The following is a 19,594-nucleotide window of genomic DNA, read 5'->3' on the forward strand; positions in this document are numbered from 1 at the left end:
TCCCAGAGCTGGATCTTTATAGAGGATCCCAAATCTTCAAAGCCAGATTCAAAACCATGAGGCTCTGTAACGGAGGAATCACCTCCCCGGCTCACACAGTCTCCAAATTGTTAATTAGCAGCTCCGTGCACATGAGACTTGGACTTCTGGTTTGCAAAGTGTTTTTCTTGTAAAATTTACAACATGTCTGGCCCCGGCAAAGTCTGCGGTGAGAAATTTCCACCCGGTGCAGCCCCTCCCCTCGCAAATCCCCCAGCACGAAGGGTTAGATATCGCACGTCGCCGATGCTGGGAGCACGCAGGAGCCGAGCTGCTCTAACGACCGCGCTGTTTAACTCATTACTCTGTAAAGTGATACGGTGGCAATGGGAGGGTAAAAGAAAGAGTCCAGGAGATCTGGGCTGCGTCCAAGGAAGCATCACACCCCAGAGTGGGAAGGTGACTCTGTCTGCAGATCCAGAGAGACCCAGCCCCCAACAACGTTTGCAGGATGGGGGATTTTGCCTGGTGCTGAGCTCCACTTTTGCCATCTCTGAGTGTGCAAAACAGGAGGGTCAGAGCTTGAATCATCCAGTGGATTAATTAAAAAGCCAGGACAGATGCACACATTGCTCTAAGGTGGGCATGCATGCACAAATTGGGTTCATCTTGAGGTTTTGGATCTTTGCCCAGGACAAAGGCAGGTGGGGACTGACCCTGCACCAGTGACACATCCCCAGGCTGCTTTGTCTCCATCAAGACATGGACTGATACTCCAACGCTTGCCTCCTGTCCTCCAAAACCTGGGGCTGCACTTCCCCTTGTGCCACACAGGGCCTGTGCTGTACCTGTACTGGGATTACTGGGGAACCAGTAACCCGCACAGCTGGTCGGAGCAAAACAAACTGCGCCCTGAGCTGCACGACTCCCTGTCCAGCCCTGAACGGAGCATCCTGGGGAGCTGCAGCCATGAGGACGTGACTCTCTCCTTCCTGAGAGTTTTCTTTCTGTTTTAGCATAGAAAGCAACTAACAAACCTAAAAACAAAAAAGTCCATCATAAATCCAACTAAAATGCCTGAGAAAAGCAGCTCAGGCAGAGTTAAGGTTCTGAAAGCAACGTTACCTTCATCACAAAGCCAAAGCCCGTCTCTGTTCATGGACAGTCTGTGCAGACCCACAGAAATGCAACAATTGCATCTCCCCAGATCATCTTTACCTGTCCTGACAGCTGGTACCAGCACTCAAGACCTCTGAAAATAAGGTTTTAGGTCTAACACAGTGAACTAACACGGCAGACCTGCGATGAGGTATTAAAGCCCAAGGGCTTCAGCCCTGTGCGGTGCTCGGGTTGGTGCTCCCCCCGTCTTCCGTGCCAGTCTCACTTCAAACACTGCCTTGGGACAGGGCTTTGCTCCTTGTCCCCCTGCACATGGCCCAGGGAGATGGTCGAGCATCCCTGAGCATCCCGGGTACCACCCCGAGGCTTCCCTGCAACTCTTTGCATCCTCTGGCCTCTCCACTTACCCGCTTTAGCAGCGTCTAATCACGGCATTCCCACCTTGAATACATGAACTTGTATACAGAAGTATTTAATAACTTCACAGAATTTAAAACCAAATCACCACTAAGTCAGGCACCAGCAAGGAGCTGGGGGCGAACCAGAGGCAGTAGTGACAAACCTCTGCAGAGATAACAAAGTAGAAGAGAACATAATCAACGCAAAAAATGCATATTAAAAACACCCGGTACTACAGGGAACATGTTCCCAACTGAAATAATAATAAGAACCCTTTTCCTCTAGCTTTAATAGGTCATTTAATGAAAAAGGACTGCGGATTAGCGTGGCATTTTATTGAATCTCGGTCCTGGCACAGGCACACGGGAGGAGGTAAGTATGAGATGCACATGTGGAAACAGCTGGAAACTTGGCAGGGGAGCCCTGCATTATTATTTCACGTGGTCGGGAGCCCTGCACGGTGTCACATCGGCGTGCGAGGGTGGATGACAGAGGGGTTGGGGAGGTTTATGTTTCCCATGCTGTGTCGTAAGGGGCATTCTGCATGTCACAGCTACGCACCGCAGGGAGGGAAAGCGGTAACTCCACCGGCCGGGATGTTTTCACCCAATATTCACACTGCTGTTTATACTGCTGCTTCCACTTCTGCCTTCAACTGTTGCTGTTTAGGGAACTTGAGCTATCAGCTGGAGAAATAATCCATCTCCCATAGAAAAGAGGGCAGAACTACTGCAATCCTTTGCTTTTTTATAATATTCCAGCATTTGCTACCATCTTGCTTCCCGAGCTACATAACCAAGGAAGGTCAAAGGCTGCATCAGGTCACATCACTTGTCATTATCTCCAATAACTACATCCCCATCTTTCTAGGAGTTTCCCAAAGAGGGAGGCCGTTTCTCCGCAGGTCTGCCTCAACAGACAGTATTTCAGCAGGGGCAGTTTCTCCAGCCTCACTCAAAGCCATCCCTTAGTCCGGGCTGTTAGCAAATGCTTGGGAAAGCAGCAGGTCCCCCGAGGAGATGGCATGTCTGGAACGAGGAATAAAAGGTGAAGCAAAACTTTTGGGAACCGGCTCTTACATCTTGCCTATATGGGGAAATCGCGCACCTGGCATAGCTCCCGTATCACCTCTGCATTTGGAAAGAAAAGTCACTTTGTTCCAGAATAGAGTCTAGACAGGGACACACAATAGCCGCTGTAGACAATAATCACTCCCTGCACAGACAAGGTCTTGCTGTGTATTTATACAGCCCGTGGCACGATAGGCTATCGGTCTTATTTGGGTTTCTGGGCACTTCCACCGCAACATTCCTACCAGAGGGGAGTCCGCCCCCGATCCAGCCTGCAGTTTGAATGCAGCTTGGGGCTTTGAAATCCTTCATATTCACAGGGAGACAAGGAATCGCAGTTAAAAGAAGAAAATAAAATTCTTCCACGCTGAACATGGACCAAAACGTATGAATGCGGCAATGGAAACGGGAAGTGAATTGAGGCCTGGATTTTTAGAAGGGGGAAGAAAGGAAATGTAAAAGGCTGCGCTCAGTGCACAGCGCACGAGGTTTGGGTTTTATGACGTTACCCACACCTCCTCCTCCATCCTGCTGCCATGCAGCTTTTTCCTGTGAGCACCTTCTGGCTGCAAGACTGAGATAACAGAGGCTTGAATAACATATTTTGCAAAAATATTAATCTGCCTTCTCTACAAGCAGGACTACCTTTTCCCAGCTCTTCCAGAGCATGTGCCATAACGTGAAGTCTCCATCACGACTCCCCGTTACCACCCATGGGAGATCCTCAGCGCATCAGTCCGTTGCTGATGTTTCTCTCTTCTCTTTGGAAAGCAGCTGAAGTTTATCTATAAAATTACACATTGCATCTGGAAAGCACACGTTGCTTCTCTGTGCATCTCAAATGCTGCTCTGCAGTGGCTTTGCTGACAGTGTGCAGAGCCTTGTAGGGCAGTCCCACCATTCAGAGACTCGTGGAGCTTCTTCAAGGTACAATGCAGCGAGATATTGGGTTTTAAAAACCAATATGAAGATGGCATTAGCTTTGTTATATTTTTTGAGTAGTTATTATTTGGTAAACACCAAGAGTGTGTTGGCCCAATGCAGTCTTTAAGCAGAATAAATAACCTTCATGCCACAGTAAGGAGGGGAAAAGCCTTCCCTTTGATTTTAATTTATTCAGGGCACTGGAGGCTTCCCAGTGCTGCCCACTGGTGAAGAACAAATCTTTGGTACAATAAATAACTGGCTTTTGTAAAGTCCAAGACATCCCGCTACCAGGAAAAGTGACTAACTCGAAGCCCCAAAACTATGAGCAGTATTTTGTTTTCTGGTTGCTATTTATGAACGATGCTGAATCCACCCATGGCCTGCCAAAATCTGCCTGCAACACTTTTTGTACCAGCAGCACAGCAGAACTCTGTTCTGGGTTGTGATGGCTGGGCTGGGCGCCTTCTACAAATACCCACCATAAATGAGAAGTCGAATAATTACAAGAGTGTTGCCATCAGTAGCTGGAAGACAGACAAAGCTTTAACAATTTGTCTCCAGCTCCTGTAAAAACAGGATGTCTTTGCACTAACACAATAAGGTTTCAAGGGGCGAAAAGTTTTTCCTAATGCTTAACCTGAATTTTCCTGAGATTAAATCATATTCTGCAATTTCATCCATTACTTCCTCCCTTCTCCATGGGGACGTGGAAGCCAGATTGCTGCTCTGCCCTTTGCGGTAGGTTTTCACCTATTCCAAACCTGTTTTGACATCCAGACGCCAGCGCAGATTCGTTGGCTGCCACAGGAGGAGGTTTCTGCAGCTGCTCTTCCCGCGGGTCCCTCGTCCGCACCCTCGCCGGTCGGCTGCATCTCTCCTGATTTGGGTGCTCAGCTGAGGGTCGTGGGAGGGTGACACCATGCACGCCGAATGCCTGCTCATCTATCATCACATTTGCCTTTTCATGATGCTTTTTCACAAGTGTGCTCATCTGGTGATGCACGCTCAGCACCAGCAGCTTCCCTGGGAGCATGATGCTCTGCTCCATCCCATCCCCATCAAACCCAGCAAGATTGCCAGGCTTTTAGACCTTTGTCCTCGGTTGTGCTCACAGCTCGGTGGCTTCTGCAAATGTAATGAGTCGTTCTTTCCAGTTAGCAGCAGCTCCTCTTAAAAATGTGCATCAAGTTGGCTCAGACATTGGTTTAAATCGCTTTGATGGATGTAGGTGATTCAGAGCATCCGACCTCAACAAGAAACACCTGAACATCAGCTCTTGGCCAACAGACACATTTTTGTTGAGGCCACCCCAGCCCACTTTGCAGACAGGTGACAGGGTGATGGAGCAACCGTGGTCCCTGAGGTGACTGCTGAGAAACCACTGAAAAGGGTTGCACTGATTTCCACACATTGCTGCAGGTTCGTGGGAGCTTTTCCCCTTCTGCAGCCGGGAAGAAGCAACACAGACATGTTTCTGGACGGGTTATGTCCCTGCCAGAACTAAATGAAGGGCTCCAATTCAGAACTACAGCACCCTCGGGATGTCGAGACATACAAAACAAAGAGGGGATTTAGAGGACAAGTGAAAAGGCATATTATATTTAGATAATAAAATTAACGTCACAAAAATGGTTTCCTGGAAAATAATGCCATGTTACATTACATGTAATTACGGCGCTACTGGAACAGTAATTAAGAGGCAGTCAACTAATAAATCGCAATTCAGAGGTGGAGCAGCACGGCGGCTCCTCCCGCTGCCGCGCCAGCCGTGCCAAGGGCTCTCCCGGGCGCCGGCTCTTCAAAGCAAACCCTGCAGCTACAGCCAAGGTGGAAAGTTTTGCAGGAAAGCCCGAGCAGAGGAAGGCGTCGTATGTCAAGCGGTGATGAGGTGCAAAGAGGAACCTGTCAGGAGCAGCACAAAGGGATGGTAAATATCTTCCCCCCAAGTCCCTGGCTTTTCTGCAGCCTGTCAGAGCTGGATATGTCAGCTCCTTACCTGGCCACCGCCAACGAACCGCAAAACCAGCCCTGCGGCCGCCTGCTCGGGAGGTGATGGGGCAGATGGCGAGCGGTGGCACAGAAAAAATCCAGAACTTGAAAAAAAATATTAAATCTAATCCAGAGGCTGAAGTAACCTGGTTTTATGGACTCCATAAACTACTGTATGGTGTTTGCAAAACTTGCCTGGCTTCACAAACTTCTTCTGGGGTTTTGACTTCTGGTTTCTCATCCTTCCTGCAGCTGAACATCACCTGAATGATGGGGACTTGTGGCTGTGGTGGGGGGATGGCAGGACAGACAGCTTTCCCCAGGTGACAGCCAGCACCAAACACACAGCTCACTGTTTTCAAACACATATTCGGCCTCTGCAAACGGGATTTACTTCCACACTTAAGCAGGTATTTACATGCCTAGACATCCAGATTGTGAATGCTCGCTGCTCTGCGCAGGCTACTTGCCTTCCCACTATCTCCAACGACAGTCCTCCCCGCTGTTCAGAAGGGCTTTTTTTTCCCCTTTCTGCACTTTTTATTAATACTTCTTCTAAGCAGGATCTGAACTTGCTTCACGCAGACCTGTGTGCACCGGGGGGGCCATGGGAACGTCCCCAGTGACAGGAGCCCTGCGGTGGGTGGGGGACACCCATGGGATGGCAGGACTCATCTCCAGCCGGTGCCACCGCAGCAGGAGATGACAGATCAGCCCAGGGCTGACACACACCTCGGGCACCCACCTCCTGCCGCCACAACGAGACCCTCTGTGCTAATCAGTGCTAATGAGCCGCTGTGGACAGACACCTTGGCGGGCACGCACGGCAGCAGCCCCCTGAGTCCAGGCGAACAGACACTTGGGGGAACCTTGCAGTGAATTAAACGTTTTTAATAAAGATGCGAAGAGGCCGCGCTCTTTCATCTTCCTCCTGTCCTCCTTTGGTTTTAAACCTGAGATCACTTTGTATTTTAAAGCCTTTGGGATGTTCTTGCCCTGGAAACACACAGCCTTTCTCTCATCTCAGAAACATTTCTCTCCTCTGCAGACACAACCTTTGGTGGGATGAGCTGAATTTCTTCATTGCTGCCGGAGCCCTCCCAAAATACAGTCAGATTTAAACCAACAGCTCCCATTCAACATTCTGCACCTTTATGTCACGCTGGGCACCACTGCTGGCTTGAGTTTTAACCTTTGCTGTCATCTTGCTGAGGGATAAGCATACCTAATGCAGATTAAATGAAATTCCAGCACACAAAAACTGGCGGGGTAAATATAAAACCATAGCGATGGTTATGTCATCGCTGAGGAATCCAAAAGGCGCCTAAACGAAAATACCACAAAGAAAGCAAACAGAGAAGTTTGGGGCAGGGAAGAGGATATGCCAGGAGAGGACACAGGAACAAAGAGAAAAGCCCGTGATAATGTGAGACGGGTTTGCCTCATGCCACCGCTGTAAGCCCACATTTTGTAAAACACAGTCCAATTGCTCACATTCACACAAGTAAAACTTTGCAGAATAGATACACAAAGATGATACACAAGAATTAATTTCACAAGCCTGCCTTCCCCTCTTCTCTTTTCTAATTTATGGCTGTCACCTGTTTGCTGACGCCATGTGGGGAAAATATTTTGAGGGATCCTACATCCATACGTAGGCAGGTGGGCAGTGGAAGCAACTGCTGGTGTCCCCAGGGGTGTCCCCAAGAGGGTCCAAGGGGTGAGTCCCCTGCGAGGCAGCTTCTGCAGGGTCTTTCTCAATGTCTTGAACTCTTGTTATTGTTGAGAAACAATTAAAAAGCCTCACATAAAATTTCGAAGTTTCATTACACCAGCAGCAGACATCCTTTAGGAATACAACCTTTTTTCTCTTTCTTTTTTCTAAACACAATTAACTTCATCAGGGCTTCAAATATCCACCCACCCACCCCAACACATAGTAAATTCATACAAATTGTTTTTCCTGGTCCAGGTCTCTGAACACCCAACGGCACATACCTGGAAGGCAGCGAACCACATCAGCCAGTCCAGGCGGTAGTGGTAGGGGGTGATGAAGCACGGCCTCCTCTTCAGATCCCCAGGTTTGCATTTGAAGTCATACTCCTCCCAGACAGCAGCAGGGTCATTGGGATCCAGGCTGGATGTCCCCTGAAGGACGACTTCTGTCCTCTCCTTGGTAATGCTGTGGGACACAACATGAGCTTGGTTTTTGTCACAAGTCATGGAAAATGCTAATTCATGAGAGTCAACACTCAACTGCCCCAATGGCCCCACGGTGCAGGTGGATCCTGGTGGGTCAAGGTACAGAGAACCTCTATCACCCTGTGGTTGTGCCAATCCAAGGAAGGACGACGGCTAAAGAATATGATTCCTACTGAAATCGAAGGGTCTGTCTTTCCAAATCAGAGCCTAACACTTGCCCAAGACACGGAGAGAATATGAGTTCTCCCAAGTCCCACGTGAGTATGTTCAACCTGCACCAACTTCTCTCTTTGTCCCATGTTTCTGAAGGAAACTTTTGTTCCTGTTACTCTGTTGACTCCCATGATACAAGAGCTCTCTGACTACAAGCTCCTGATTATTTGAGGAAAGAGAGATGAAAGACACGTCACAAAACACAACTCCATCATCTCCAGGTTTTTAGCATGCGCCATGTGCAAAAATACAGGGGCGGGGCAGGACAGGCTGGCAATGAGCCCAGGTCAACTGGCCATAGCTGCTTGAGCCTTGGGGCAATGGGTGGCCCCATACAGAGCAACCCCCAGGAGATGACACTTGGGGCATCTTTAACAGCATCTCTACACCCCCAAACATTTCACCATCCCAGATGGAAGACAGGCCTCATGGAGCTATTACTCAGCAAGAGGAAGGGGAGGAGAAGGTAACGCATAAGCCAATGCAAACCAAGCCATGAAAAGCAGAAAATGAAAACAATAAAGCCCCCAGTGCCCAGGTGATGTATAAAAACTTGGTTAAAAAGCAGGCCAGCCCTACGGCAGGTCACGGCAGGCTCTGCTGCTTGGCTGGACCCTGCACAGCAGGGTGGTAGAGCAGCGGGGACTGCAAATTCTGCAGGTCACGGAAAGCCCACGTGAAAACACCCTCACCGAGTTCTCAATAACCTGTCAGTGACGCTCACCTGCACTGGAGAGCTGTTTTCCATAACCAACACGTAACTGCGGAACTCTGCCTATCAAAGCTGTCCAGCTCCCAACACTCCTTTAATTTTTACCACTTTGGTCCTTCCTCCTTCAACCCAAGAAACCGAAAGTTTGGAAACACGCAGCTTCCACCTTCTCTCCTGATGGCTTCCAGCGATAGATGCTTCCAACCCAAGGAATGCTGTACATCTCCGCTTCTAATTGTTACCTACATTTAACAGATTTCTGGATTCTCCAGCCAAGTCCCATATTATACGCTGGGCTGAGTTATGAGCCATGGCCAGCTGCCCAATGGTTAGAAACACACTGTAAATCAGGGACACCAAATTACTAATAAAAGTATGTTCCTACTGTGTGATTCAAAATATGTCAAGTTTCACATAATCGTATATTCATTATAAGCTGCAATCCTCTTTTTATTGGTTTACATAGGCTGGAATTACAAACATATTACAGCAGCATTTCATCACATGCTCTTTAGGTTCTGGTAACTGTTGAAACAGAAACCATAGACTAAGGAAGAAAAAGAACAACAACCCAAAGAAAACAATCTCCCGTAGCTTCATCACTCCAGCCTTCAAAGGGGTTGTTTCTCCGTCTCTCAAAAAAAAGCAGAAACTTCAGCATTTTCCACAACTAGCATTGATATTTTTAATATTTTTTTTCTAACTTATTTCTTTCCACAGCAATTTCTGCTATTTGAAAAAATTTGATGTACTCCATGTGTCCTCTGCATCTCCAGCGCTCACAGCAAGACCTGCTCCTCCCCTTCACCATCTGCTCGGCCAGCCTTCATCATCCCCACAGCCACCCTGTTTCACCTTTTTTAAAGCCTATTTAATTACTGTTGGCTTGTCCTGTGGGCCCTTGTTCAGAGACCACTAACCCCAGAGCTGCCCATCCAACCCAACCCAGACCTCTGCACAACACCCACGGCCACCACGGCGAGGTGGTGGCAAAGCCAGAGGTCCATGCAGAGAAGACCGGCCCTGTTGTTGCCCCTGGGGTAAGCTGTTTGGTTGAAATTCCTGTTTTTCAGCATTTCCTCGGTTGTTGTGGTCAGGAAGAGGCTTGGAGGGCCATGAGCACGGTGATGGTGGCCCCAGCCATGGCTCACCTACACCTGGTGACCTGTCCTCAGAAAACCCAGCCTCGGATGTTTAAAACCCAGCCTGGTTGCAAACACGGATAGAGACGCTTCCCTTGTCCAGTCCCACCTCGAAGCTGTAACTGAGATTTCCTAAGCTAAAGGCAGCAGCCAAACTGCTGTTGGACCTGTCCTCTAAATCTGTCTTGTTCTTTTTTGAGGCCATTTATACTTTCGTCTCCACAGTTTCCTGTAGCAATGAATCCCCCAAGTCACTCGTTGGAAAAAGCACTTCCTTTTGTTGGCCTAAAGTTTGCTACCCAATAGCTTATGTGAATATTTACATGAGGGAGAGCAAACGCACGCAGGGGAAGAGAAGTTCCCCATAAATAAAGTGGGCTGGTGCTGGTGAAGACTATCCACTGGATGAACTCTTTTATGGATATTTTCATCCTGCTATTACATTTGCTACATCAATATAACGAGCTAACTAAAAGCGGCTGAAAGAAAATACATTATAATTCAGTGGGAAAGAAACTTGCTCCTTTTCTCCTTCTTTCTCATAAATCGATATTCCAAGTCTACTGGAAGGATTTCTGTTTAGGTTTAAGGCACACAGACGGACTATCGGGCTATACAGCAGAGAGAAGCAGAGCAATACGACATGCCATTAAAATCTATTTACCTCCCGAAAGCTCCGTAGGTGTTCACTATTCTGAGAGGGTTGAATGACGTGTTCATGACTTGTCTGGAACTGAGCAGGTTTATGACAACAGGGATGCTGAGATAGGCAATCAGGAGGCCCAAGGAGATGTTCACCACTTTGCGGACGTAGCAGCCTGTCAGAAGCAGACCAGAAGAAGGTGATTTCACTGCTGGTGATGGGTTTTGTTCCCCCAAATCCCCTGCCTGACCCCCCCACGGCTGCGGGACCCTGCGGGGGTGCTCACAGCTGCTCTCAGGGGCTGACAAACCCTTCACCATAATCGCCCCGACCTTGCCGAGGGCCACATGCTATCGCTCCAAAGATCTGCCTTTCTCTAAATAGTCTGAGAAAGGGCTAAAAAGAAAAATGTGGAAAATGTGAAGATTAATCATTGCTTTAATATAGGGGAAAAAACACAGCTGGCACTTGCACCTTGCTCAAAATTGCCCTCCTGGTTTGTAAGCCATGCGTGGAGTCTCTCCAGCTCCCCACGGCTCCGCTCCTGCCTCCTCCCCGCTGCTCGGGCTTATTTCTGGTATCTTCCTCCTGCGTGCTCACTAGCTCCCTTCAAACCGCATTTTCCTTTTGCAAATCTCTATTGCTTATCATTTATGTTTGAGATGCATGTTGCTTCACCAGCACTTCGGTGTTGGGTTTGCAGGAGCAGGGCTGGGCTGGATTCCAGCCTAAGGAGACACCTCTGGGAACCAGACAAATAAGCACAAGTGACCTCTGAGGGGCTCCTACCCTTATGGCCCTTTTAAATTTGTTTAACATGAACAGCCAAAGGATCCAATTCAAAGCAACTGCATGTAGCTTCCCCCTTATCTCTACAGGAGAGGGATGTTTATTTGAACCTCTCTCAGAAGCTATTAATAATTGTTTAGTCTGAGAACATTTCTGGAGAATCATTTGATTTGGGAAGGAGGTCGCTGAGATCTCTCCCCTTGTCCCCGGTGCTGTATGAGTCTGTTGGGCATTTTTTTCATCTTTTATATGGGCTGAACTTCCCAGCCTGTAATTAAAGAGCAGGCACAGACACGGAGCCCTCCACCAGCATCAGCAGCTCAGCAGGTCCCAGTTTATGGCCACGCAGGGACTGCTCGTCCTTCAGCAGGTGGTGATGGTCACCATGCCCTTGGGGTCACAGCTACTCAGTCACAGAGAAAAAGGGTTTAATACAGAGAAGAAAAAACCTCAACATAGCAAGGATGGAGCAAGACTTGGAGAAGGAGCATGGGACACGAGCCAAGGGGATCTGGATGAAGCAGGCAGGAGCTGAGCACGAGCAATGGGAATTCGAGGTCTCGGTGGGAATTACACACACACGCACTTCCAGGATGCAGCCAGAACCTTGTAAAATCAGGTCACGAGCGGGGCATGGCTGGTACCCTCCTGTCTTCTGCTCCAGTGACCCAGGGGTGAGGGCTCCTCTAAACCTCTTGCCACAGAGCCCATCACTGCCAGTTCAACAGCTTCTGCTTTGTTAGCAGAAAGAATATGCAGAAATCCAAGTTCACCTAGAATATTACAGATATCCTACCCTTTACTTATGGATTATCCCTTTTAAAAAACCCAGAACAGGGACACTTCACTCCAGAGTATGTTTGTATGGCCCTCCATACTTGGGTACCCTGACTCAGTAAGGTTTTCTGGAGAACATCACAGAAAAGGAGCAAGTTCCTCAAAAAAAGGATCCACCTCCCCCTCACCGTGACTCACCGAATGCCACAGCAAAGAGTTGCCCTTTGGCTTCCCCTCCAGAAGGAAGGTGAGACTTGAGTGTGGTTTGGGACTGGATGCAAAAATACAGTTGGTAGGAAAGCTCAAAGCTCTCACAGCCTCTAAAGTGAAGCTACGGGAGGGGAAAAGCTGTTAAGGATTTCTGCCAGCAAAAGACAGGAGACACAGAGACTTCAATGAAACTTCATTAGCCTTGCTGGAGTTAACACTTTAGGTCAATAAGCTGCATTTCCTGGTTGATGAGAGACAACCAGAGACAGATGATGTGTCTAGCTGGCATTTTTCATTCTTCTGACAGATGTTTAGTGTATTGAAAAACGAGCATCTGTGATTGTTGTTGATATTATAGGCAATTTGTTGCTTATAAGCGGTTCATAAAAATGCTACAAACACAACTCTACATCTGTTATGCAGCCCCATGAAAACTATCCCAGCGTTGCTCGTGCAGGCAATCTTCTGGACCAGGGCTGCTTGAAAACTCCCTTCAGAAGGAAAAATCAGCCACTTTGACCCCTTTTGTTCAGTTACAAAATCCCTTGTATATGCTTTTCCATGTTCACAGTACGAACACGAGTTCATCTCCTTTCTGCTTTGGGGATCTCGCTCCCCACCGTGGCAGCACCCACGAGCAGCTGCTCCTCTCACCTTCTCCAAGCAGGACACTGAACGGGGAACGGCCGCTTTCATAAAACCACAGAATCATTTTGGTTGGTAAAGACCCCCAAGACCATCGACTCCAACTGTTAACCCAACCCGGGCACTAACCCATGTCCCTGAGAACCCCATCTATACATCTTTTAAACCCCTCCAGGGATGGTGACTCACTTTCCCAGCAGCCAGGTCTCCCTCCCGCTGAGTGAGAGTTGTTGGACCCCAACAAGAGAATATAAAAGGTAAAAAAAAAAAATAATCACAAGATAAATTGTGCAAGTCCACATTGCTTGCTTAAGGTTGGCAGAGTCATAGAATCATGGAATGATTTTGGTTGGAAAAGACCCTCAAGATAATGAGTCCAACCATTAACCTAACCCTGGCACTAACCCACGTCCCTGAGAACTTCATCTACATGATGCCATCTCCTTGCCCACCCATGTCTGCTCCAGGAGGAGACGACAGCTGCTGAGATAAGAACACCAAACACTTCACTGTGCAGCTTTTCCCCGCTCTGGGAATAACTCACCGTACCGCGGGGGCAGCTGCTCCCCGGCTGCCTCCTGCAGCTGCATCTGCACCACCCGCTCCTTCACCGCCCCTCGCCGCGAGCTGAAGAGGAACCCCAGGCTGGCGTCGTCGAAGCAGGCGATGCTGGGCACCATGGTCAGCCAGTTCAGGAAACTCAAGTTGCCACTTATGATCAGAAGCACCTAAAAGGGGAAAAGGCAGCAGGCGGTGTTGCATCGGCTTAAATAACAACAGAAAAGTGCAGTGAAGGAAACGCCGGATGAATTTTCAGCACCCTGGCACATACTTTGCTGATTTTTCCATGATTGCAAGGGTGACGGCAAACCTTTCCCCCCCTGCAGCCCAAATGCACCCCACTGGTTTGCAACGTGAGCGCGGCCCTCGCTTTCAGCCAGGGTATAGTGTGACTTGATTTCCATAGAGCTCCCGGTTTGGCCCCCAGGGAACCGTCCGCTTCCTGCTTATACCGACGTATCTGTGACAGCAAAACTCCTGAAACCCTTCAGGAGGAAATATCGCAACTTTTAATTAAAGAGTAGCATTAAATATACAAGTGTGCATTTTTAAGAGGCTTTTTTATTTTTAATTTTAGCTTTTATTGGCTACTTAGGAGAATGTCTTGCACGTGTAAGGCAGAGAAAGTGGAAAAAGCTGTAAGCCTTTGGAGGAGTCCCCATAAATCTGTACAGATTGGGAAAGGCTTTTTGTAGGCACACATTATTCTTCGTCTTACTCTTCAAATGACTTAAAAAAATACAAGGAACCTTCTTGCCATTCTCCAGCAAGTCCTAATGAGCATCAGGTGTTCATCTTTGGGCGCTGCCTGTTTAGCCTTGGTCATGAATCACATCTTCACAGCATGCGGCTTCATTTTGCAGGTGTGAGACATCACCTCCTCGCCGTGCTCACACGTCAGCCATGGGGACAGCGAAGGCAACCCCCCCACAAGGTACGTGCCAAACCTTTCATTAGAGCTTCCTATAAACCCAAGTGCACAGAGCAACTTCTGCTTCATCACCAGCGTTTTTTAATTCGTGCTTTTCTAGCCTAAATTTATTCAAGCCCAGTCTATACTTATTCATTTCTAAGCCAGTACTTTACCTGTTCATAGACTCCTCTGTTTATTTGTACGGTTACATCCCTCCTCCGCTTTTCTAATTTAAACCACACCGAGCCGCTCGCTGTCCCATCCCGGGGGATGCCCTGCCCGCCGCTCCCAGCAGCCGTGCCCTCGACCACGCGAGGCTCCATCAATCTTGCTGGGTGCTGACAAGGGCCGTACGGAGGATATCAGATGGGTCTCCCCAGGAACTCGTACAGCCACGCTAACATTTCTCATGCTCAACCGGACCGACCCCTCCCGCTGTGTTTTAACGCCACATTTATCTTCTCCACCGAGGTGTCACGTTAGTGCTTGCCAGCCTGTGCGTACAACTCCCTCTGCACATAAGCAATTTCCAAATACGCAGTTCCCAGCATCACACAGACATCTCTGCTCCACCGTGCATCACCCCGTGTGTCACACAACCTGATTTCATCCCATCTGCATGTTAACCTTTGGAAAATATATAAAGGGTGAGTGTCATGAGGATGGAGCCAGGCTCTTCTCGGTGACAACCAATGATAGGACAAGGGGTAATGGGTTCAAACTAGAACACAAGAGGTTCCACTTAAATTTGAGAGGAAACTTCTTCTCAGTGAGGGTGGCAGAGCCTGGCCCAGGCTGCCCAGGGAGGTTGTGGAGTCTCCTTCTCTGCAGACATTCCAACCCACCTGGACACCTTCCTGTGTAACCTCATCTGGGTGTTCCTGCTCCATGGGGGGATTGCATTGGATGAGCTTTCCAGGGCCCTTCAACCCCTGACATTCTGGGATTCTGTGACGGCAGGAGCACGGGCTGTGCTGACACCACCGACGGCCTCAAAAACCCATTGCTTTGCTTTCCACACACAACGTGGGTTTTCACCAAAAGCATTTAATTGCTCTGCGTTTCACCCGAGACCGAACTGCTGCCAGCTCAGCCTTGCTGACACCAAGACTTGCCCCAGGTGCAGAACTGACGTTGTGAACTTGCTCCAGAACCAGCCAAACGTGTCACATGAAGCCAGCCCTGGGGTGGTGGCCATGAGGACACATCTGGGTTTCCCCAGGGCCTCCCAGCAGCCATCACAAAGGAACCTGCTAGGAGAGATTTAGTGTTGGCATAAAACAATCCATGGGGATCCACACACACAAATACAAGAAGAGAAAAGCAGCTGATGACTGTTCGGGACTATCTGAGTTTTGAGGCTGATTTGGATTCTTGCACCATTAGGATTTAGCTGTAATTAACAAGCTGTTCCTCAGACACGTTAAAACAAAAGAGGTGGAAAAAAGGAAAGAAAAGAAAGTAATCTCACCATCTTATCCATAAAAAATGAAGGTTATAAAGCTGACTTAACGTATTACATTTGTTTTTCAGCCTTCAGATCAGCTAATGAGAACCTCCCCATCTTCCAGCTACACTGAAAGCTGTAACTTTGAATGGCACCACCACTATTTTATTTAAAGAACACATCTCCATTCACACAGCTGAACTTCCGTGAACTGTTTACTCACAATTTTAGTGCATGCGGTCAAGGAGACTTTCAAGACAGTGCAAGAGTGGACTTGCCAAAACAGACAATGAAAAAAAAAATACAACTAAACATACCAGAAAAAGTTAGATCAAAATTAGGATGTATTACAGCTGTGTCACAGGCCGAGAGAGAAAGAATTGTGGCACCTAATTCTTATTTCAACGATGCTCTCTGGGGACATCGCCCTGAAGAAACTCACTTAAGATCACATACAGAGTCTTGAGGCAGAACCTGAAATAGGATCCAAATCCTCCCATTAAAAATCCAATTTCTTAGTGACAAGTCCCCCCTGAAATACCTGCATATCCAAATGCTGCTCCCCAGACTCTCCCTGTGGTGTATCCTGGAGTGTCCCCACCCTGTGTGTCCCCATCCCTGAACAGCCTCACTGTGCTGCTCGCTCTCCCACCACGGCTCTTGAAGACAAGAGGTGCTCTCCCAAAACACCATTCCATGATACAAACATCAAAGACACGCAGAATTGCAGTCTGAGGGCTTGCACCCAGTGTTCTGTTAAAAAGATGTGTGTTTTATCATTAAAAACAACATCAAACAAACGTTAAGCACATGTAATTTCATATTTTATAGGATCGGCACAATGTTTTAAAAAATATGGTGATTTGCAAGCTATAATTTTCAAAACCCCTGGCAAGACTGTTCATTAACAGTGAGAAAATCCTAAAAAAAATGAGAGATCTGAACTACTACAATAAATAACTGAAGTCCTAACTATTACTTAGTTAAAAAAATAATTACTTATTTATCCTAAGTTGGATAATTATCTAGCATTATGAGGGGAAAAAAGTACTTAAATCTGAATTACACACACATGTTAAGTCACTGAACATAACGTGTTGTACTCAAGGTTTGGAGCTCCCCCTTTGACCTGAACATCATTTAGTTCAATGCATATTAATGAGCCTATATTCATTAACACACTTCTCACTTTGCTACTTTGTTAGGAAACTCTGATCCTTTTCTGACTTGATTTGCCTTGTGCAACTCCACTAATATTAAGCAAATAATCCTGCAATTTGCCACTTGTGCCGAGGCTCATTTTACAGCTTCGTATGGAGTGACTGGGTGGTCCAAGGGAACTTTTTTTTCAGTAGTGATTCACCTCTCTTTATTGCTTGGAAGTCAGAAGCAAGATATCTTATTTCCACTAACCCTTAAAAATCAGGGGATTCAAAAATAATACAAGTTTGGCATTTGCTGGTCTGTGGGTGGAATCACGAACCTGCCACATTTTTAACTTCAGTTATTCCAACTGAGTCTCGATGTTCCCATCAGCTGCTGCTGCCTGGGCACCGGGACCAGGTTTAAACACGGGTTAATATTAAACCCAGCCCAAGCGGGGGCTGAGCACCCTGAACCCCTCAGCTTTGCAAAAACAAACCTCAAAGACTTGGAAGACAATTAACAGGAAAACAGATAATTATTTAAACATGCTGATGGGGGCTGCCCTAGCAAATGGTTTCGTGGTCATTTTTAGCATGGGGTGTAAAGTTATTCGGTTGATGTGTCCGGGAGCATTAAGGGTGAAGCTTCGTCAGCTGAGCAACCAGAAGAAGAGTTTGTTGAACACATCCCTCGGTAATTTCAGGCTGGACATGAGGAAGAAATTGTTGTCCCTGAGGGTGGTGAGAGCCTGGCCCAGAGAGGTGGTGGATGAACCATCCCTGAGACATCCCAGGCCAGGCTGGACGGGGCTCTGAGGAACCTGAGCTGGTGAAGATGTCCCTGCTCATGGCAGGGGTGGCACTGGGGGAGCTGGGAAGGTCCTTCAAACCAAACCATTCTGTGATTCCATTATTTCAGCCTTTGCACCATGCCAGACTTGGCCATTCTGTGCTCGTACCACAATCACAGCCATCCGCACCTCGATATCTCCACCCTCCAAACCTCCACTGCAGTAGATGGGCTGTTCCCTCCCTACTTTGGTCTTGATTTCTGTTTACTGAGTGTCTTTCTCTTGCTGGACAATATTTAAATGCATAATTATAACAAACAGATGGTATCAACCCCTGTGGTGATTTTTAAGAATTTTTTACTAAAGCACAGTATTAATCATGGTAATTGGGTAGGAACTTTAAGGTTATAAAACTACAGCATGTCTAATGAGCGAGCTCCTTATAGGAGGAACTGAGGTTTTTAATCTAATAATGTCAGTTTTATGGATTATGACTGGAGTTTTATGAAGTGTGATATGAAATACTGTGGATTCATGGCTCTCACTGGATTAATTTGGAAAAGTAGTTTTCCTGGTTCTAGGCCCAAAAACAATTATTCCTTACATTTCTGTCCCCTATGCTGTTACCAAACCCCTCTGTCAGAAAATGGGCACCTACACCCATAACTTTTTTACAGGTTAGACTTCTTTGTTTGGCTGGTTTATATATTTTTTAAATCGCAGATTGTTATAAACATACAGTAGGTAGGAGAAGCTCATATTCTGTGTAGCAGACTCTATATTTGTCCAGAAGGAACAACAACGGGCTGTAAACTCTTAAACAAGGTCTGGGGTTGGCTGGAGCTCGCAGGCTCCATCCGAGCGCAGGGACACGGTCACCAGGCTGCTGGAACTTTCTGGTATTAAGCCATTGGCACAGAAGAGCCAAAACTGGGGTGCCTGGAAGAACTATAATTTATTTTAAGAGAAAACCATAGGAGCAGAGGGCTGGAAAAGACCTCAAGAAGCTGTCCAGTCTCTACCTGCACCATAGTGTTTGTCCAAACTCTTCCTAGAAGCCTTGTTGAGTCATGGAGCCAGGACCTTGGCCTTCCCTGGGGTATCTGCTTCACCATCAAAAAATTATTCCTAATAACTCCCAACTCTTCCTTGACCATATTTAATCCCATGACCCATTCTCTGCTCCCTGGCATTAAAGTCTACACTTCTGACTACAACAGTATTTCACAGAGGCGAAAATTCATTGTCCACTGCCCCTTGCCTATCACTAATGTTCTCGTTTGGATTAAACGATTCCAGTTGGTCCAGCCCTGCCTTGTGAATCCAGTCTCTAGATCTCTGCTTATTCTCACTGTCCTCTGGATTTTCTCCAGCTGGGACATCTCCCTCCTGAAGGGAATGCCCAGACCTGAGCCACAGCTTTAGCTCTGGCCTTCCCAGCGGCAGAGAGGAGGAAGTATTCATGTATTTGGAGTACAAATAATTATATATTCCAGTAGGACGTTCGCCATTCCTGCAACAGTGTAGCCCTGCCGACTTGACCACATCGCCACGATTCTTCTGAATTCTCATCTTGTGTGCCAATGTCTTTCACCTGAGCGTGGTCTTCTAATATTAGACATAATTAACAAAAACCCTGAATATCCCCAGATAGAGCCCGGGGAAACCCATCGATAAATCCTTCTCTCTGACACTGAGCCATTGATAAGCGCTGAATAGACTTTCCAACCCGTTTTGTCTGCCGGACAGTATTTCCTACTTCTTACAGACCCTGTTCTCTTGGGTTGTTTATGAGTTTTTATGTGAAACGGTTTCAAAAGCCTCAGTAAAAGCATATATTGTTTATGCTCTATTCATGTGCCCTGTTTTGTCAATGAAGGAAAGAAGACTGCTTTTACACGGGCTGCAAAACCACGGCAGC

The 19,594-nt window shown here is 47.4% G+C and overlaps 1 protein-coding gene across 5 annotated transcripts in view; it reads right to left on the reverse strand.

Annotated features, from left to right (window-relative positions):
* The window catches only part of LMF1 (lipase maturation factor 1), a 180,574-nt gene that overhangs the window by 11,300 nt on the left and 149,680 nt on the right, over positions 1-19,594 (reverse strand). For all 5 annotated transcript variants that reach the window (XR_010466377.1, XM_005504541.3, XM_065031272.1 and 2 more), the window contains 3 exons: positions 13,361-13,544; positions 10,417-10,570; positions 7,482-7,665 (listed from right to left, as the gene is read on the reverse strand). Coding sequence is in view for 4 of the 5 variants with exons in the window: in XM_005504541.3 (XP_005504598.2) it covers positions 7,482-7,665; positions 10,417-10,570; positions 13,361-13,544 (522 nt within the window). In the remaining variant the exon portion in view is untranslated. The remainder of the gene's footprint in view (positions 1-7,481; positions 7,666-10,416; positions 10,571-13,360; positions 13,545-19,594) is intronic.

Source organism: Columba livia, chromosome 15, assembly GCF_036013475.1.
Source record: "Columba livia isolate bColLiv1 breed racing homer chromosome 15, bColLiv1.pat.W.v2, whole genome shotgun sequence".
Taxonomy (NCBI): domain Eukaryota; kingdom Metazoa; phylum Chordata; class Aves; order Columbiformes; family Columbidae; genus Columba; species Columba livia.